General features: G+C 50.8%; 1 protein-coding gene across 1 annotated transcript in view; it reads left to right on the forward strand.

Annotated features, from left to right (window-relative positions):
* The first annotated feature begins 494 nt into the window (after nt 1-494).
* The window catches only part of NCKAP5 (NCK associated protein 5), a 232,192-nt gene continuing 210,841 nt past the window's right edge, over nt 495-21,845 (forward strand). The window contains exons 1-5 of the mRNA XM_078876191.1: nt 495-603; nt 1,195-1,287; nt 1,583-1,595; nt 2,580-2,753; nt 3,667-3,799. Of these exons, the coding sequence (XP_078732317.1) occupies nt 495-603; nt 1,195-1,287; nt 1,583-1,595; nt 2,580-2,753; nt 3,667-3,799 (522 nt within the window). The remainder of the gene's footprint in view (nt 604-1,194; nt 1,288-1,582; nt 1,596-2,579; nt 2,754-3,666; nt 3,800-21,845) is intronic.

The following is a 21,845-nucleotide window of genomic DNA, read 5'->3' on the forward strand; positions in this document are numbered from 1 at the left end:
CCCTTGTTTAAGATCAAGCTCAGAACCTTCCTTCTCTTGCCTTCTTATGACGGACTGCCTCTCGTCTATGAAGGGTCTTCAATCGCACTTCACCAGAGTAAAAATAAACCCTATATTACCACCCTGTTCATTTGTCTATGTTAAGTACATGCCTGACTATTTTGTACAGCGAAGTAGTCAGGCCTTGAAATGTGATGGTACACAGATGCTATATTGAATAAACATTGAACGCAATCGCCTCTCAAGACACCGTACAGAAACAGAGGGCGTTATATTTATATATATAAATCCGAATTTTATTTTATATTACTTCGCTTGATTCTTCACACTTTTGGCCCTTGTGTTTCCGTCTCGTTGGACGGATGGGAGAGTCGCCTGAGCGAGCCGAAGCTGTGTGTGTGGTTGGTCGTTGAGAGGGCATGGGACTGCGGTGGCAGGGGCGGCGTAACGGACGCAGCGGTGAGGCAGCAGCAGCTTGAAATGATGCAATGGGAATGGGGATGAAGGGGGCTGGCGACGTAGAACCCGAAGCCGGCGACGGAGGCTTCGCGCTCCTCCGCCACCCCCCGCGACCGCACGCGAAGCACAATGGCTCCGGCGCCAGTACGCAGAGCGCGCATCCGATGTGCGTCCCTCGCCTCTGCGCCGCAGGCAGCCAGGCAGGAAGGAAGGGGGCTTGCCAGTCCAGGGCACAGTTATGAGTCTTTGGTAGGGGGGAGGCTGTGGGTGGCGGGAGTGGGTAGTGGGGGGAGTGGGTAGTGGGGGGAGTGGGTAGTGGGGGGAGGCTGTGGGTGGCGGGAGTGGGTGGTGGGGGGAGTGGGTAGTGGGGGGAGTGGGTAGTTGGGGGAGTGGGTAGTGGGGGGATTGGGTAGTGGGGGGAGTGGGTAGTGGGGGGGGGTACTCCGGTGGGGCGGTGTGGAGCCGTTCACATTCCCAGGCAGGCTCCAAGGGGGATATGCCAAACTGAGACCTTTCCCAAACAGTGATTAAGCACAAGGAATTCCAGGCATTCTGCAGCCAGCCATGCAGCCAACACTGGACTCCTGGAAACATGCAAGGCCACAGCTGCACAACCTAAAAACTCGAGGGATATATATATTTTCTGCAACTGTGTTTTTTTTTACAATTTCTCTTGTGTTTTTCATTATTAAACCCTCTCCCCCCCCAACTCACGCGTTTGCGGTCCCTGCGTAGCAGCAGCCGTGCTGTGCTTGCGGTGCAGGTTTCAGCAGCAAGCTCTCATCGTTATCAGCGCCAACGACATCGAGTTGCTGAGCTGTGCGCGCTGTGAGCGCTATGCGCGTGGCATCCTCGTGGTGCCAGGCGCAATTGCGGCTGCACGAAGCCCGCGATCTAAGGCGGAAACAGCTCAGAATACGAGGGCCGGTGGCTCCCCTGCCCGTGGCCTGCAATCAAGAACTGTGAAGGCACTGAAATGTTGCGAAACTCCACTTCCCGTTGAAGTCAACGCGCCATTCTCTGGCTTACCAGGAGAACAGAAAATTGCGGACTCAAACGATGTCCTGTCTGTCTCAGACAGCGTGTCCCCCTCGCACGCGTGGGGTTTCTCTGGGTGCTGCAGCTTCCTCCCACTGGTATAAACACTCATTCATTGGCCGAAGACATTCTGATATATAGAGGACTGCAGAGCTCGGGAAATTGTTGACAGCACCGGCTCACTGGCTGGCTGTTGCCTTCTAACTCGTCTGTGGTTCTTCGGCGATAGTGATTGCAATTTGCATGAATGACGACAATATATGAAACAAAACATCATTACATTATCATAATTTCAAACTTCTTCAAAATTATTATAATGTTCGTTGGCTGCTCGTGAATTCTGTTGAACATTTTGCTGGAGACAAACGATTGAGGAAACGCGTTTACAATGTTTTAGGGTGCACATTACAAAGACCCTAGAAAACAAGGTATAAGCAACAGAAACGTGTTTTTAAAGAAGGATGTTAAAATATCATGGCAAGCTGGTACAAAATACAAGTTGAATAATTAGAGAAAAGCAAGTTAGATGTATTGGACGTGTAATGAGAAAACACGAGACTGAAAGTAATGTTTTAACTGGGAAAAGTATAGGTACCAGAGTTAGAGAAGACAGCGATTTTTTTTAACAAAATATCGTGCAAAGAAGATTGGAGAGATGCACGCTTGGGATTACATTGAGAGACACGAAGAAGCACGTGGACTGAAGAACATACACAAGCGAATGACATCATTCAATCTGTTAAGGATAGTGTGATCTTGTACATGACACGCCACCACAAGTGATGTTTGGCAGATCGTCAAGAATAATAACGGAGTGGCAGCCAAAGAACAGATCACGTCCAAGAGGGATTTCCGAGGTAATGGAGTAATGAAATAAATTATTGTGCAGGTGCTACCTTTAATTATTGCATCGCTGGATCCTGAGATGGTGGCAGCTTGCCGAGGCCCTTTCGTTCAACAGAGGATTGGCCGTGGCTGACAACGGTGACCGGCAAGAGAGTTTAAGTTCAACCCCACAGCTTCTACCCTCGCGGGGATCGTGGCCACACGCGGCGCCGCCGTTCCCTTCACTGCGGTGGCAGCGTGAAGCGGGCGGCGAGGCGAGATCCAAGTCCAGGCGGTGGCGTGGCGCGACTCGTCAGCGACGGGCACGGCTCCGCCACATTCCACGTCGCCCCTTGGTCGCTGGCTTCCCGCACTGCGGGCGTCAAAGACGCGCTGAGGATCGCAGCAGGGCGGCGTGGCGGCCCGAGTCGGCACGCAGACTGCGAGCTTGTGGATTAGAGTTGGGGCGAGGCGAGATTTGGGATTAGGTTGGCAGATTAAGGCTGTGATTAAGGCTAAGACGTGTAGGGTTGCGGCGAGCGGCATTGTCAGCGTGAGGTGCATTAAGAATGAGGTGCACCCCGGCAGCCGGCAACCTGCACCTCCGGAGACGCACGCGACTCTTTAAAATGACTGCTTTGTGACGTCATTTACACGCACGCGGCCCTTTAAAATAACTGCCTTGTGACGTCATTCACATGCACGCGGCCCTTTAAAATGACTGCTTTGTGACGTCATTCGCACGCACGCGGCTCTTGAAATATTGAGGTTTTTTTACTGAATTATAAAACAACGCCTCTTCTTCCTGTCATTCGGATTGCCGACCCCTGATCTACCCGATTTCGTTAGCAGCGTCTTATAAGCAACACTTTGGGCTGTTGCTTATAAGAAACACTTTGGGGAGCGTCTTACAATCCGATAAGGCGTGTTTGTGTGTGAGAGAGAGAGAGACCACAGCTGTATGACATTATTGACGAGTTGGGGTGCGTCTAACATTCCGGGTCGTGTTTGTAACCCGGAGAGCACGCGGCACGCTGCTGCTGCTGTGTTTGTGTAATGTGAAGCCCACCCCCCCCGCCCTCGCGAGGGCTGGGCAGGCGCTCCACGTGGAGCCGGCTCCAGCTGGGAGCACTCGAGCCGGCCCGGTTTAAATGCCCGCGCGGGGCAAGCGCGCCCCGCTTATGTCATCGCAGGCGAGGGAGGGAGGGAGGGGCGGCGTGCAAGGGGATTGGAGAGGGCGAGAGCGAGCGAGCGAGAGGCGGCGGTGGTGGTGGTGGGCGGCAGAGGGACGGGGAGGAGCTGGAGGGAGAGTGGGGGGGAGTGTTTCTGGTGCTGTGGTTACAGTCCAAGTTTGCCGGCTGTCCCCTCCAGCAAGCGCGCGTCTCTCTTCCCTCTCGGCGGCTCGCGTCCCGGGGGCCATGTGGGACACTCCGCGTGGCCACGAGCGCAGCCCGGAGACGCGCGGACTGCACTCGTGGTGAGTTCTCGAGGCGGCTTCCCCGGGTCGTCAGACGCGGCACCCGCGCGCGGCGACACCGACAGCCCCCGATGTCAAGTCGGGAACGACGGGGGGCTCTGGTGACGCGCCCCCCCCACCCCCCAACTTTTTTAAAATTGCAAAAAAAACGATGTAAGTGCGTCTTATAAACGTGACAATACGGCTTGTATGATGTATCTGATGGTGGCGACTCTTTGAGTGGCGTTTCCTCGATCATTATTTAGTTCGCTTTAAACTCTGGGAGCTTGTGAGCTGCTGCACGCTGAGTGTGTGCGGTGAACGCCACTTGGTGTTCACGTTGCAAAACTCGGGAGATGCACTTTGTGTGCACTCCATCACTCACACACAGACGCAGGCAAAGATCGCCCGTATAGCCTTTTGCAGACTTGCTCCAAGTGCGGTTAGCAAGCACGTATGACAGCCGGCACGGAACGCGAGGGTGTGGTGTGGTCAGAACCACGCCCGGCCGCCTTTGTCTCCCCAATGCTTATGTTTACACAAAACATAGGGTACTCATTTAAGGCTGAGTCGACCTAGGGGAGGCTCCGAAACCAGTTCAGACACTGGTCAGCGATGTTGGCTGTGGGCGGGAATGGAACTCGGGATGCCAGGTTCGTAGAACATCAGTGCGCTAGCGACTACATTACCGCTGCCCATGCACACGCGCGCACACACACACACACACGCCTGTGTACACAGCTGTGTGCTTACGTATGTGTGTATATGGTCATGGGCCTCCCCTAGGTCGACTCAGCCTCAAATTAGTACCTGGTGCGGTGTGTAAACATCGCCACTGGGGAGACAAAGGCGGTCGGGCGTGGTGCTGGCCACCCACCCCCTCGTGTGCCGTTCCGGCCTTCATAGGTGCTCGCTAACAGCACTTGCCCCTACAGTCTGTTAAGGCTATACGGGGGATCTTTGTTTTGTTTTTGGTGCACGAAAGTGTAGACGTGGGGAGCGGTGGGCGCAGTGGATAGCACGCTGCTGACGATTATTTGAACCGGTCTTGGTTCTCCCCTACGTCGACTCAGCCTCAAACGAGTACTTGCTGCAATGTGTAAACATCGCCACTAGGGAGACAAAGGCGGTCGGGCGTGGTGCTGGCCACCCACCCTCTCGTGAGCCACCCCGGCCTTCATAGGTGGTGCTCGCTCACAGCACTTGCCCCAAAAGTCTGTTAAGTTTATACGGGGGATATTTGTCTTTGCATATTATACATATACGCACACGTTTACACGCATGCACACGCCATACACACACGTGCACAAGAATACATGTGTGTGCACACACACGCGTATCGAATGTGCAAAGGAAACAGTGCCGCTGTGTGTGTGATTCTGCTGAGTTGAGTTTACTTGGCAATGCAAACTGCATTTTAATGGACGCTTTTGTTAAACGTAAAAACATTCGGCACGCAGAGGGCTTAGAATTCACAGAGCTATAGAAACACTGCAGCTGCATATGCTTCGGTTGGGGTATGCGAAGTGCACTGTGTGTGAATGCTAAGTAACTGAGTACACTTTGAAATTATGAACAAAAGCAGTGAGGTTCTCACAGTGAAGGATACGTCTCCGCGCTAATCAGTCGGGGTTGGTAAAGGTGGCGTAAGTGGAGGTTCCAGAACCAGTTCAGGTAGCGGTCGCCACTGCTGCGAGCCGTGCTCAGCAGTCGAACTTTGTTCGTAGTCCATGCAAAGTGTCGTCATCCAACTCTGCCTCTCTCTCTCTCTGTGTTGTGGAGAAGAGCCATTGCCCGAAATGTCGCATTTATATATTTATATTTTATTTTAAGGCCACAGTGTTACCGACGAACGCGTTTGTTTATCGTGTTGGTGGCGGTGTCTGTGCACCATTGCCAACGCAGCAGCAGCGTCACCAAACAATGAGCTTCGTCCGTCGGGATCGTGTTACATCGCATCAACCACCGACACCACCCCTCCGCGGCTTGTCGCCAATTTGTCTGCGGTGTTTGCCCGTTTCAAACTCGTTAATTCGTTCGTGTAAACTGCAAAGTTTGCCCGGAGCAGTTTGATGGGACGTGCAATTGAATTGGACTGCACAGCCCCAGTGCCTGCTGAGGTGACCTCTCTGTACTAAGTTCGACCAGGTGGTGGTGGTAGTTGTGCTGGCTCATTGGGGGGCCTGACGCCTACATTATATTTGGCGCCCCCCTTTCGATGCGTAAGCTCCCACTTAGATGAGAGAAGAGTTAAAGGCAAGAGGCAGAGATGTTGAGGTGAAATGAATCTGGACAAAGGATAAGAGTCCTAATGAGATGAGAAACGAGATATACTGCACAGATGAGACAGATACGCAGTAACACTAGATAATAGATTCCGAGACGTTATACATTATTGGGATGGATTCAGTTGTTCGTATTAATGAGAGTTTTTATATAATATGATCTGAAATAGGGGTGGTATCTGGTGCATCGTTATATTTGTCATGAAATCTGGGGGCCCTTGAGCCGCTTACGCCCATGGCCACCACTGGCCGTGACATCTTCTCTGCTGCCATTTGCCCGACTCGTGAGTCCCGCGGGGAGGAACTGAGCCATTAGCGCTGTGTGTACGTGCAGCACAATGTCCCCCCCACACCGCGTTTAACTGGGCTCGCATTAACGAGCCGGGCGAGGTGCAATTAATGCGATTCGGAAATTATGTTTCCATCCTGTGCGGTTGTCTCCAGGGCCCCGTGTTTGGGATGACTGTGGTTTAACTGGGATGCACGTTGAAGAGACGTGGACTTGTTGATGTAATAATGCCCTTTACCCTTGAGGTGGTGGACAATTCCATCAGTGCGGTGTTGCTTCATGTGGGAGGAAAGTCGGCGTGGTCGGAGAAAACCCACCACGTACACGCAAAGCTCCACAGAGTCAGATTCAAGAAGTCATTGCTTTGCTGACATCTCTGGGCCACATTGCAAGCCAAGCCTGCAACACCTGAAATTTTGCACAAGCTCAAACCTCCTTAGTTTCTGAGATTTAACGAAATTTGGCAGCATAATGATGATGGTTCTGATGATGGTTATGATGATGGTCATGATGACGGTTATAATGACGGTTATGATAATGTGTATAATGATTATTATGATTATGTTATGATGATGGCTATGATGACGGTTATGATGATGTTTATGATACACCAGCACGGGGAAGGCACAAATACATCTGTTGACATCGCATTCCAGTTACTCAATTAATCCACCTGTACACATTACTTGAGAGTGAAAGACCACGAGTGGACTTTGTCGCCGTTTGCTTAATCCTGAATCATTATCCGAGTGGCTATGACTACATCGGCTCACCGCACGGCCAAGCATAGTCTTTGCTGAAGTAATCATAGATTAAAGTCAACGCAGCTGTCATTCGGCACGCCTGAACCCTTGCAGATGAACCCACATGGCAAGAGGTTGAATCAGCCTGAACGTTGTGGGTTTTAATAAGCCACGATTTATCCTCATCTTTGCGTGAATTTATGCAGCATCCCAATAACAAGAGGTAATATCGTGCAGCAGGGCGGAGTGGCGGGGCAGTGGATAGCTCACTGAGCAATCTGAATTCGATTCCCAGCCACGGCTTACATCGATGGTGAGTGATATACGATCCAGTAATGCCCCCCCGCCACGTGAACAGACCACACTGATCACAATGGTGAAGTATGGTCATACAACACCCCTGCACAATGAACACAGCATAACGAGGCCTTCATTCAGCAGTGGAGTGACAAAGGCTGTGAGTTATTGATGCAATTATTTTATTTTAAAGTCCCTACTTGAAGGGTAATGCACGGGATTTATAATTGTAAAAAGAAATCCTCCAAAAACACTTGCGAAAACACGTGTCTTGCAAGACGTGTTTACTTTGGGTCTCCCTAGGAATGACAGAGGGTCGTGGGTATGTGTTATTATTCTGTGGGTGGTGAGGATTTGGGGCTCTAAAGACAGCAGCGGCAGCAGGACTGAACATCCTCTGCCATGGAATCCCCCAACCTCTGACCGGCTGCAGCAGTCGGTATTGATGTGACTGACGCTCGTTAGGGATAATTAGCGGTCCGTCACTACCGGTGGAGGCTTCGGTGGGCTTAGTCCGTGTTTTGGTCGACTTATCCTGCACAGGCTTTTCGGTTCTAAGTAGGCCGGTGGTTCCGCTAAGATAATTCACATTTTGTTGTATCTCTTTGCGTATCCTCATTCAGTTCATTTTGACCCGCATTATCGCTAAAGCATGGCTCCTTAAACCGGTTAAATGCTGAGCTTCGCGGCTTGGCCATGTTGGCGTTGGGGTACGTGTCTTGTCGGACGCAGGCGTAGAGGTCAGGGTTCATATCCTCGTGTGAGACAGCAGAGATGGTGCAGAGTTATGTTAGCGCAGATCCACGTCTCGTTATCAGAGGGAGGTGAGATGAGAGAGATTTTGCAACTGGGAGCACGTGGCGCCGCAGCTGCAACCCACCACTCTGAACGAATGGCAGAGAAACCTGCTCATTTGACTGCCTAAGGTGACGGCAGTCGTGCGTTATAGCTCTCCCAGGTGCTATTTGGTTGCATTGAACATTGTTCGTGATGATATCCGACGTTTCACTCCACGTGCTGCGAGCTTCTTCAGGAATTCCTCAAGGAGTTTCTGAAGAAGCTCCTAAAAAGTGGAGTGAAACGTCGGACATCATGCCAAACAAAATTGGAGTCAACCCAAAAGAACACATAAGAGAGCCAGAGCTTTTAACTATTTGCAATAAAATAGTTGCAAGTTGACGGAACAAATCGGGTCATTGGGTGCACAGGCGGAAGTGTGATACTCGTGAGTGCTCAGGGAGGAATCGAGACCACGTCAAAATGCGAACTTGAAGCGGTGCAAAAAGAGCAGACGCTGCATCAGCGCACATAGGTGCACTTGTGATAACCTAGGTGATGAGAGTTGCGCTTTTATAAAAGTACTTAGGCAATTCAGCGCTCTCCAAGTTTTATGTCCACTGTGTAATCGCACTCAGCGCAATCTTCTCGCACACGCAACGGTGCGATGTCGGCGTGGGGCCGTGCAGCGATCGGTCGGACCGTCCCCGCCGGAGGAGATCGTCCCCATCCGTCGAGCTTCGAGGCAGTATGTTAGAATGTTCACCGCGTCATCAGACATGATCAATCCACTGCTGGATCAAGGCCTTCCCAAGCCGTCGCGGTCTCGTGGACATTGCGAAGTAGAATAAACCTCAGTTTAACACGTAGGCTTTCGCGACCAATATTATTCATAATAAACGTTTTTGGGTTAGATCGCGTTATTTATAAATGTGCCGTAACCCTCCACCACCCGACACGGCCAATCAGCAATAAGTGTCACGTTGACAAAAGACAAATAGTTCACTACTTTAGCCCACCGGTGTGTTGAAAAACTGTAACATTTACAGTTTTTATAAATGTTCTGGATTCACCCTTAAACAAACCGGTGGGCTAAAGTAGTGAACTATTTTGTATTTTGTCAACGTGAAACTTTTTTGCTGATTGGCCGTGTCAGGTGGTGGAGGGTTACGACACATTTATAAATAACGCGATCTAACCCAAAAACCTTTATTATTTAAAATAAACCTATCTGGCACCTGGACACGCCCTAATTTGATCACTCCATCTCCACGGTGACCTCTCGAAAGTGCTTGCCTCCTCTTGGCTGCCACCCCATCGTTCGCCTCGACGCCATCACCTCCGCCCAGGTTTCTGGGTTCACCGTTCACAAGTCCCTTGCTAAAGTCCCTCCTCGCTAAGGGCCTTGTGATCCATTGCTATTTATATGACGACTTCAACCCCCCTCTCTCTGGTCCTCGCGCCCGATAGGCTCACAGTGGCGACATCGCCTTTACTCTATTGAAGACAGAAACAAGAAGACTGTCTTCACAATCCTGGCCAGTCGCCTGATGCAGCTGGCTGTTGTTGTAGTCGCCAGCGAAACGTTACGAAACTCAAATTGTCAATGTTGTGGGTTTACTCTCCAACACACCGGTGTGTTGGAGTAGTAATTTACATGTTTTATTAACGTGACAAACCTGACTAATTGGTTGTGTCGGGTGGTGGTGGGTTTAACGACACATTTATATTTACGCGATCTACCCCCCCCCCACCCCCTTGTTATGGAAGCTTCTCACCTCGCGTTCCGCGGCGACTCAGCAGCCAGAGCGGGGCGCGAGAGTTCTCGAGACCGTGGAAGCCCCGCGGCTTGTTTGTCGGCGAGCCGCCAACTCGATCACATTCCCGGCGACGTTCTCCTGACTCGGGAGAGCGGAGCCAGCAGGGGGAGCCCCCCTCCTGCTGTCGTGTGCGAAGCGACGGAGCCACCGAGTGACGAGCGGCGCCGTGGGGACGAGCGGGCAGCGTGAACGGCGTTGGTCGGACTGCTCGCAACCGTAGACGCATCACGCATCGCGTTGCTGCTGCTGCTGCTGTTGCCGTTCTTGTACTTTGAGACTCACTTTTCCGAGTGCTGTTGCAGTAAAGTGACAATGATGATGATAAAAACGAACTGTTTAATGACTATTCTATGTTAAAATAGCCATCTTCAGTCAAGCAAAGGGCGTTGCGAGCAGGCTTAAAGCTCCTGTGTGTGGAGCAGTGGTGCAGAGGTTAGCGTACTCCGATGCAGGGCGACTGCTGCTCACGGCTGACATCCGTGGCGAGTGGTGTCTGAACGGGTACAGCAAGCGACCACTTTACCAACCCGCACTGAGCCCTGTGCTGAAGTACGCGGACACTTTCTCCATGAGCAAAACGTGCACCTGGAGTTTTTCATGCAGCAGTGGACTGCTAAATGTTTGCACAGTGTATAATAATTGTTTTTCATTATTATTGTGAATCCTTTGAGATACAGCATCCACTTGAGGGGAATTCGAAAGCTTGTGATCGATTTAAATGTAGGTGTGTGTGTATAAATCCGAATAGCATGTTATTGTGTACACTTTACACTGCCCAGCAGCGACTGCATTGCCCACCGTGTTTGTACCTGCCGTCATTCCGACGTAGGGGACACACAACGGGGCCTGTTGTCCTCTTCTAAAGCGCCCGGGGAATGCGCTGGCCTCAGAGTTTGTTTCCTCGTTTTAATTTGAGAGATTAGCCACTCGCCAGCCTCCCACGTGGCCCCGGGCCCTCAATCGGCGGACCGACACGCGGTGGGGCGACACGCGGCGGGGCGACACGCGCCGCTCGCGGACGCCGCTCCGCTGCCACCCGACGGCAAACACAAACCCCTCGCCCAGAGGGCACCGGGACGCCCGACACGCTGCGTGCACACACATCGCCGTCGTCATCAGCAGCAGCTGTGTTCAATCCACTGCTGGATGAAGGCTTCCCCAAGGCGTCGCCAACTCGCACGAACGTGCAATGCGAGAGTTCGCCAGGCGCGTCGCTCCTTCTCTCTCCGCGGCGGACGGCCGCTTTCGGGCATGGCCCCCCCCGCCTTTGACCGCCACTCCGTCGTTAGTCTCGACCCCTGGTCGTCGTCGTCCCGACCGCGGACGCGTGCCACCCAAGCCTCCGCTGTTCTTCGGAGTCACACCGACGTCTCACGCCACGCACGCCCGTACCCCGCATTCGGTCGTGCGTTGCGGGCGGGCTGGGGGTCAGGGTTCATGGACGCTGCCTGTTAGGGGCCCTTTTGCACTTTGCCACGGGCAGCTCGATAGGGTGAAGAGCTGTTTGGGGAAGGGGGTCGCTCCGGCAGGTCGACTGCAACGTGAGGGCGCTTGCGTGGGCCGAGACAAAACCTGGGGTGCCCGGTGCTGGCGCCATTACTCATTAACAGCGGTGACCGCGCGACTCTTCAGGTCCAACGGGGACGCCGCAAAGTCCAAGGGCGTCGCGCAACGGCGGCTGCGTGGCTCTCCGCCCCAGCCACAGCCTCGTCCGCACTGACGCGGTTGCGAGGGAGCGAGCGATCAGCGTTCACTTCTCTTTGAGAGCAGGCGAATTCGCGGACGCGATTGCTCTTTACGAATTAACACAAAAAACGAGCCGCGCTGTGGACCGAGCGACAATTGAACTTAGCACCCGACGGTTAACGGCGGCGATTTCAATCTCCCAGTGAGGAGGCGGCCCGGTGATTGTTGAGTTCCATGCAGCTCAACGGACCTGGCGGATGAGAAAGAGGACACACGCACACGAATGTTGCGGGACGCTTGGTTGTGAAGATGTGTTGGCTTGCGGCCACGAGCTAAGTGTTGTGATGCGAATGGTTGCTTCCAGAATAAGCTTATGAAACAAACGCAGCCAAATGAAGCTCCCTCGTGTTTTTCTTGGCTAATAAATATTGTTATTACACGGCAGTAAGTTGTTCTTTTTTATAGTAACTCGGCAGTTATGCGCAGCCCATGCCGTGTATAACCATTTTTTTACTGAGGAATGTATTAATTTCCTAATGGTATAAACAATAGCTGTAATTAAGTTAATGCTAAAATAAATATTTGGGTTAAACATACTTTTCAGAGTGACCCTCTTCCCGCGGGTTAATCTAACGCTGGCTTTGCTGAATCGCTCACAACACCGCTCGGTACTCTCTCGTTGATTAAAACTCCCCTGACGGGATACGGTCCACCCCGCTTCCAGAAATCAACAAATAAGGGCCGCCTTCATCAGCTGCATTGCTAATTCTCTTAACAGCAGCGCAGCGCCCCGATCTAGCACTGCCCCTTGTGTACCCCCCTCCCACCTCTCTAGCCAATACAAATTATTCCCGTGATTTTCCTCCTCAGCGTTATTTTAATCGCTGTGCCCCCCTAGAAAAAAAAACCGCTGACAACTCAGGCCGACTCCCCTCCACGCTCACACACACGGAGGGCGAAGGGCCGGCCGGGTGACTCGTGACTGTGCAGGGGGCGGCAGGGGGTGAACTTGAGGACCGCGGCTTTGCTTGCTGCTCGTCGCTGCCGTCGTGTGCGTGTCTGTTGCACGTGTGTCTGTGTGTGTGTCTGTGTGTGTGTGTCTGCATGTGTGTCTGCATGTGTGTGTGTGTGTCTTGTCTGTGTCTTTGCGCGCGTGCGTGTGTGTGGGGAGCGGTAGCGTAGCGGTTAGCGCGCTGCGCTCTGAAACCCGGCCACCCGAGTTTGATTCCCGCTCACGGCCAACACCAGTGGCGATTATCTGAACTAGGCCTCCCCTTGATCGACTCAGCCTCAAATGAGTACCTGGTGCTGGCCACCCACCCCCTGGTGTGCCGTGCCGGCCTTCATAGGTGCTCGCGAACATCACTTGCCCCAACAGTCTGTTCAAGGCCGATACGGGGACCTGTGTCTAAGTCCGTACAATGCCGTGTGTCCAGCGAGCGATTTTGCAGCTGCACGTGAGGTTAAGAGACCCCCCCCCCCCCCAGCGTTTACTTTGCGCCCTCCCCGGGTTCCGTGGCACTTTAACGGCTCTGATGGAGCCTGTGTTTGCGCTCACGCTGTGAACTAATGAGCTCGCAGCTCCACCTCGATTAAACACCCCCATGGAAACGAGGGGGTTGATAACTCCCCAGGCCGCCCCACACTGCCGCCCCCCACTGCCGCCATGCCGGTTAACGTAACCTAGCCACAAATCCAATAATTTCGGCTCTCAGAATGTCAGTGGAGAGGAGCTGTTTGGGCGTGGGCTGGCTGCCGCAATCAACTATCGTCTGCCCCATTTTTTTAATTAAATAATGATGTCCTTGATTTTTCAGGAGGTATCTGAATTGCGAGGTTTGGCCAGTTCCATGAGTGAGTGTTTCCCTCTATGTCAGAGGAAACCACCCAGAAAAATCCCACCAATGCAAGAGGGGCGACGCTCAAAGCTCCGCACAGAGACATTGAAGAGCACACTGCCTGTTGTGTCATTTCCTTTACACCTTATAGGTGGCCAGAATGATCTTTTTTAATCTTAAAATGTCGTTTGGGTTTTTACTGCGGATGCAGCGGGGACATTGCTGCATTGGCACGTGCGGGCTTTAAAGGGTACAGCATTCACCACCCTTTTGCCGAGGCGCGAGTGGTCCAAAAACAACAGAGCCGTGGCCCTTTCCAGCGGTAGCAGCACGTGCAGTTGGGAGATGAACGTTCGATGAAACGGTTAAGAGGAGGTGTTTCCAAAACGAGGAGGTGTTTCCAAAACGGCTCAATGTCGAACCCTTCCCAGGTGCACTGATGGGAAGCGGCTTCACCAGGGGCAGCGACATTCGCCAATGTAAATATTTATTTGCTCTGCTTAAACCCATTTTCATAACCGACAGCCTAAACTTTGTCCTAATTACACAAATCACGATTATCGTATTCCAGGAAATTACGCGACAGCCCCATCCTGGAAAGCCAGCTACTCTATAATCTGAATAAACAAACCTGGCTCGCAGTGCAGGCCTCGCGATCTTCTTGAGTTGTTGCTTGGAATGGCATTGGAAATGATGGGATGGAAATCCATCCTGTTGAGTGTGTTTATTCCTAGAGGATCTCACACGCGCCCGCATGCACGCATGTGCTCACAAACGGCGTAAATTTATCGCTGTGGTGCAGCTGACTTTCTGAAGCGTCGGTGTCCATGTTCAATATCTTTATGGGATCAGAGATGGCTGGTCTTCCCGACCAAAAAAAATGTCTTAGACTGTTGGGTAGTATGTGCATGTATGTTAAACTGCGTTCACACTGTATGTAGCCAACCGTTCTAACTGGAGGTGCGAGATAAAGACAACAAACTAAACACAAAAAGCAGTTAAAGTTTAAATAGATTTTTTCTATTTGATATAATTTCAATTGAATGTATTTATATGTTAAAGTGCATAGCTCCATTTTCTTCCTAATATCGGAAGGAAGAGCATTCCAGAAGGGTAGAGAGTGAGCCAACATAAATTACTGTCACAGTAAATATAATTCAAATAAAATGCCTCTGACCAACTTATCCAACTCACCCAATCTCATGAGATGTTGTCTGTGAAGCAGGGTTGAGTCTGGTCAACACTTGGATGGACGACCACCAGCACTTGCCAGTGTGGTAGCTCTTGGGTTGTGAGTTAGCCAGGAGATGGCATTGCTGAGGATTCTCTATTTTACGTGATGGCATTCTCTGGGTCTTCTGATTTCCTCTTCGCATGAAGCACCTCCTATTATCACGGCTGGCTACTTACGATGTGAAACAAGTTCGACATACGTACAGGTCAAGCACTCATTTATGAAACTGGCCAAACATCCAATGCAGGATCTTCGTAAAAAAAGGGTCTTGAGACTCAGTGAGGGTTTTCTGGGTAAATAGTTGCCATTATTATTACTTGCTTACTGTTTCGAAGTTTTAACGGTGTGAGGTAGAACCGACAAATCTGGGATTTCAAGTGCCCCACGCAACCCTCCTGTACCCCTCTATCTCGGCTGGGCGTCATGCACCGTGCTGCAACGATGCCCTTTGTACAATATCAGGGTTGGCCAAGTGCAATAATAATATACACTCGGCAATGTAATCCCGGCCTAATCTCTTGAATGTTGGGCGATGGTGTAAACCGATAGGCCTGATCGCGAGGTCTTTGGTTCACCTCATTGTATACCCACCACAAAAGCAGGCAGCTTGCCCGCTTCCAGCTGGAGAAGACAATCACGGAGCTTGGCTGTGGAAGGCGAGGAGGTTGTGTTTATTATCGAGCTTTCCTTTTCAATATCTAAGGGGTTCAGGCGGTGAAATGTTGAAACGTACATTTGTTCGGCTTGTGGAGCGCTGATGTCATCGGAATGTTTTGGGAACAAAGACAGAGGGAACACAAATCACGGCGCTGTTTTTGGTGTTTTCATTTGGGTAGAGTCATGTGTTTTTGATTTAAAACCTTTTTTCCCATACATGCCTCCATGTTCATTAAAAGTGTTTAGTTTCATTCGGCGAGGCTGGACTATATCCACACGTGCGGCGGGGCGGGCAGACGGTGTGTTTATTGACTGCAGCCTGCATTCCACGGTTACCTAATGTGTCTTACAAATAACAATTTGCAAGCATTACGGGTGTTAGTGATTTACTGCCCTGAATTTATGGACTCTCTCGTGCTTACGTTGTAGCGGTGTTCTGAAAAATGTTTTGATACATTTTTCTTGGAAAGCACACGGGTTGCATCATCGCCTGTCCTTTTCGGAGACCAACGTTTATCGGTTGCAGTCCTGGACTGTTTGAGCGCTGCGGCTGTGTGCACGCTGCTCCGTGTTTGGTGCGGCGGCGTGCCCGTAGCCACGAGGCCGTTTGCTGAAGCGTCCCTCCACGATGGGGGGCTCGCGGTGTCACACAGGGAGGGGGTCGACGGCTGCTTGTTGCCTGCAGTGGTTATTGTTATTATTAGGGCACAACACCGGTATTTTACCCAGGAAAACTTCACAGGGTCTCAACATTCTTTTGTTTGATAAACTTTACAAGTGAGTGTGTGGCTTCATGTTGGGGGGGGGGGGCAGAGTACCTAGAGAGAGAGAGCACAGAAGGGGAATGACGCAGCACTGCCATCTCCTCGACACCTCACAGCTCTATGTCTACAGCAGCTGGTGGAGGCCTGGTGCTCACCCATACAAATACTCGCCAGGCTCGGCGCTGCTTGGCTTTCAAGATCCAATATGATCGGACACGGCCGGGGTGAGCCAGTGCCCTGCTTGCCCACAGCCCCATGCCGACTCTTGCGCAGTGAGTTTATCGGTGGCCCAAGAGCTCCGATTTTGTCCAAACAATGATCTCACTTAAACTCAACGCTGCTGGGCACGTATTCAAAACATCATTTTGTTTGTTGTAAAACATATTCCACACTTATAACTTCTTTAATTATGTCATCGCCAATTAGCAGGAGCCGCTGTAATGAGTCGACGGGTCAAGAGGACCGTGGCAGTGTCTGCAGCTTGCGTGGCGCCATCATCATCGTGCTTCCTCTGTGGACAATGGGACCACAGCCATGAGATTCCCACCGCAGCCGTGACTGAGAGGGCACCAAGTTGAGATCAATTATTTGGGAGAATTACAGAGGCACGTGTGACTCAGCCACGTTGCATATGAAAGCGTTTAGCGGAGCACCCACATTCTGCTGGTAATGAAACGTCTATGCGAGAGGCGGTTCCTGGATGTCTGGGTGGGGGGGGCGTTGGGGGGGGTGTAGGTGGCTGCGGAAACCCTGACGGCATAATCGCTTGTCCCCAGGCCAGTCGGAATGGGACACACGTGGGAGAGGAATTCGACGCTCTCTCGTTTTGGGAATCACAGCCGCGGCACACTCGGTCACTTACTCACTCACCCACCTAAACTCCCCAGCCAGAGCCCTCTGAGGACCGTCGCCACGCAAGCGCTGGGCACCACCGGTGGTTTCTCATTTATTTATTAAGATGGAAAAACACCCGATAATAGCTCTATTTCTAAAATGCTCCATCTCGAGATTGATAGGCCCACAAAAGGAGGAGGGATTAGCTGCAAGAAGACCGGGATTGCCAGCACAGAATTAAGCCTGGGGGGCATTCGTGACCGTGATGGTGGGATTGTGAGGTTTAAGGTTTGTGAGAAAGTGAGACGGGAGGGGGGCGTTGGAGTGGGAATATCCAGGAGGGCGAAGTGGACTCAGAGGGAGGGAGGTTGGGGGGAAGGGGGCCGCCGAGGCTGGCTGCGGATATTTGGTGCAGTCGCAGAGGGTGGGAGAATGCGAGCTGCTGGGAGCTGCAGCCAGCTGAATGGATACGCTGTGTTTTGACCGAACTGAGGTTGCCTGGCCATTGTGGATGGTTTTTATCACCGGTAGCGATGTGTGTGTGTACAATGACGATGTCTTGGCGTGGGAGAGAGGCCCCCTCCTGGATACGATCACACTCCAACATTGCTGTGGCCTGGCTGTCTGCATGTGGCGTCCCCGGGAAGGGTGACTGATTACGTGCCAGAATGTATGGGCCCTGTGGCTGTAGCGGAATCACTGCTGAAAGGAAACACGCCAAAATGAAAGGACCTGGATTATATTAAATGCTATACCGTGTGTATGTGTATATTTATACATTATAAGGCAAACGTAATGACACTCGAGTGCCGATCATATGGGGTGAACACCACGCGGCTTCCTCAGTTCGACCTGATTGCATGGTGATATTTGGATAAAACTAATTGCGTCTTTGAAAACTGTTTTTTACTTTTACAAATTATTTGAAACTATGATAAAAAAACGTCTTCTTAGTCGACCGTCGTGAGCGACAAAGTGAAACTATCACGTTGCTGGGTAGATCAGCGGTGGAGCGTGGAGTGGCCTTGTGAGTCCGGCCCTCGCGAAGTCGGCACGGCCACCGTCCCAGCGGGGAGGACGGCCTCGGTGAGCCGGCGATGCTGCTGCTGCTGCTCTCCTTGTTGTTTATTTAATGCCACACATTTGAGAAAATGTAATATTGGCCACTTTATCAGTTACGTGTCTGCGTGAAATTGTGTTGTGTGTTGGATCATATAAATGCCACTGTTTGCAGCGAATGTAAAGTGTAACATGGAGGCTCAATGGTCATATTTGTTTTGAGCAACGGTGAGTTGCCATATTTGGGATGTCTGAGTCAATGAATACAAATACTCTTATGATCATTATTGCGCCATGAGGTGTCCGGGAGATGGCAATACACAGCATTAAATCCATCTGTGTGGAGCTTTGATTCATATCGCCTCCAATGTATCAAATTGGCCAAGTATCCAAATACATTAACTTCCTCGATGATTCTTGAGAATCAGTGAGGCTGGTTATATACATAGTGTATCTAAAATATGTATAATATAGTTTACAAGAAGATGAACAGAGTTTTAACATTAAGATTAAACATTCGTACAAATTTTCCTTGTAATATATTTTACACATATTAGACACATTTATATCTCTCCTGTTGTCATTAAAATTTACATCGTCACACATTAGTGGCTCTGTTTGCCAATACTCTCAGTCAATTTTTTGAGAGTCAAGTTTAACGTTAAACATTAACCCTTGTACGCGTACCGCACTTTCGTTCTGGCGATATCAGACACGGTAAACTCTGTGGCTGTGCACAAGCAAACACAAACATCCACAAATATAAACGCAAACATGCCCCTTATCTTCCTGATTGTAAAACTTTGTTGAGCAGTGGCTAGCAAATCGGAACAAAACAAATCCAAGGTTAAAAGAGCATGTAAAATAGCGGACATGCCATAGTATTGTGGGACATTGATTCTTCTCCTTTGCTGCCTCTGGGGTCTAAAACTCCCCACTGCTGTTCAAGACCAGGCTCAAGACCTCGCTGCTTAGCTCTGCCAGTCACGGTCTAATCAACAAATACACATTACGCAGTCTCCTTTTCAATGTGATGAACGAGTCCCACTATCACATCTGTAAATGACAGCGCGCGATTTCCGTCGGCATGAGCCAAGTTAATGGGCTGCATGGTGTTGATGTGGGGACTCCGCATGTGTGCTTCCCAGCGGGGAGACTTTGTAGCGGCGAGCTTTGGTGACCGGACCGTGGTTACGAGTCCTCACGAGAACGCAACCGGCCCGCAGTTGTCTATCACTCCATCGCCGTCGCTGCTCTCAGTTGGTCTCATTGTCCCACATTGTTTGTGATCAAAGACAATAGGACCACAATGCATTTCTTCAGGAAATTCTGATGTTTTTTTCTGCACACTGCACACAGGCTGTGCGTGCGTTTTACACTTTTGTCGTTTAAATTTTAAGTCCCACTTTTATACACGTCTTCACATGTGGTTGACTTTAGTCGCTTTATGCATCCGAATTGTATTGCATTTCCGTATTTACATAATAAATGTGGGAAATCAGGAACGTCTCAGGGAGTGGTCGTTGTTGTCTTGTATAAGATGCATTTGCAGTTTTTGATACGAGCGCTGTGTCAACGGGCTTGGGCACACCGCCGGTGGTGAGGGTTGAGCGACCGAGCGGCAGCCGAGGAACGGGACGCGTCCGAGAGGACATCCGCTGGAGAGACGGAGCAATGCAATCAGCTCGTGTGCAGGGGCTCGGCCGATTATTAATTTGCACAGCCACGGAGAGAGATGGCGATGGATTTGTGGAGGCTAAATTTCAGCAGTGATATAACCATGGCAGCTGCAGCTGCTATGTGCACTGTGTATGCGCGTGCTTGCGTTTTAACTTGGCCTCCATTTCTCATTGCGCTTTTCCGCGTTCACGGTGCGTGTATCGCGTGATGTATCAGTGCACCTTTGCCTGCGACAAAGCCGAGCCTGGGTCATGTTGGGCCAGCACAATTTAAAAGCCGCTCCGCAAACGGCTTGAGTTCACATTGCACTCAGCACCGTGCTTCCCCGAAGTCGACTGAGCCTCATCGAACACGCTAGCAATGACGCACACGCGCTGGATGCACTGCCTACTATCGCACCTTTCAGTCGTGTTGTTGGCGTTATTATTTGGAGAAAGATAACCCCCCCTTGTCTCACCTACCTACGATCGACTCTGTCTTTGAAATATCTCGATTTGCAATTCTAACATTGTTCCACTTTTCCTGCTCAAAAATATAATCTTCAAACTGCCCCGAAGCCCTAAACTTGCCCATATTTGTGCAGCATCCCCAGATACGGTGGCTTTTAGATCCTTAACCGACGCGAGTGGTAATTAATTATACCGCACAGTGAAAGAAAAGTGTTCCCTCTGCAGCGAACTGGAGGCAGAGTGAGAAGGCCATCCGCACGCTCGGTGACTGAACTCCGATACACTGTGGGAAGTTGATCTTTTTAAGAAGACAAACTTCACTTGAGGATGCATAGAAGGCAAAGCCCTTGGGCCATTTGTGTTTTGTATTCGTCTTGTGCAAGGCTTGAACATGGCCCCTTGATGAAGAGTTGCATCAGCAGGATACCCAAGTGCTAAGCCGGGGAGGTCCTATCCGGGGAAAAAAACTGCCCCAAGGCAATACTGATTACACACAGATGAGTGATGACGATGTTGTTTTAATGTTTTAAATATGCACTACTCCATGCATGAAAACCCCTACTGTGCAGCCAACAACGGTATCGACTCACAAGCTACCCCCTCGCTTGTTCCGGGTCTGTTCGTGGTTCCGCCGGCTCATTTTCCAAGCGAGCCGGAGTCACCCCGCGAGGCGCAGCTTCCAACTGCCGCAATTTGAGATGTCAAAACCAAAAACACGCGAGAGGGCGCACAGGGAAAGTTACCCAAACTTAAACTGCGAGCGGAGAGCCAGCGGCAACCGATGCCAAAAATGTCAGCGCACTTTACGAGTAATCCAAGGTTTCGTGTTCCCTAAGGGCCAGATGTTAAGCTTACAAATGTGCTCCAGCATGGTACTTGCTACATTGCCAAACATGGCTGGGCACAAATTCAGCTTTGGCGGAAAAAAGGTCTCATAATCCTAGTAGCTTTAAATCCGAGTTGGCGTATAAATAGCATTTGACGCGTGCTATTGTGCGAGTGTGTTTTGACTAATTAAGCATTTAATATGTATTTTGAAAGTGTCTCATTAAAGATGATCGTGGCTTCCACGAGCAGCCTGGAATTCGTATCCAATTTCAGAGGTGACGATTAACTTAGAAACGAACCTTGTGGACGTGGTTTGGGATCCAACTCGGGTCCCTGATCCCATCGTGTGCAGCTCTTCCACAAACAATTAGCATTTCTTGAGCCTAAATTTATACACAAACGTGGCCAATCAGAAAGGGGAGAGGTCAATAGGAAGGGATGTGATCACAAGTAATTGCATCATCGCTGGAATGCACAAGCAACTGATAACGATACAAATTTAAAATAAAACATGAATGAAACACAACCTTTAAACCATTACGTGTTGAGCTATAGATAGGGAGGGTCTCCCATCACTTCAAGGGCTCACAGCACGCTCTTGATGGCACTTGGGAGCTGTTTTCATCATGAACTCCTGCCATGTCACTTTTACACGTCTCATGCACCAATGTTCATTGACTGGGTGTGGTGGTGGTGGTGGTGATCGTTATGCATTCCTGTAATCCGGCAACCTGCAAGGATGGTTGGAAGGTCACGCGGTAACGAGAGGCGTGGTGATGTGTGCGCGAGACCAAACAGCTGCGCAGGAGTCACCACAAGACGACGCA

This window comes from Lampetra fluviatilis, chromosome 2 (genome assembly GCF_964198595.1).
Source record: "Lampetra fluviatilis chromosome 2, kcLamFluv1.1, whole genome shotgun sequence".
In the NCBI taxonomy this organism is placed as follows: domain Eukaryota; kingdom Metazoa; phylum Chordata; class Hyperoartia; order Petromyzontiformes; family Petromyzontidae; genus Lampetra; species Lampetra fluviatilis.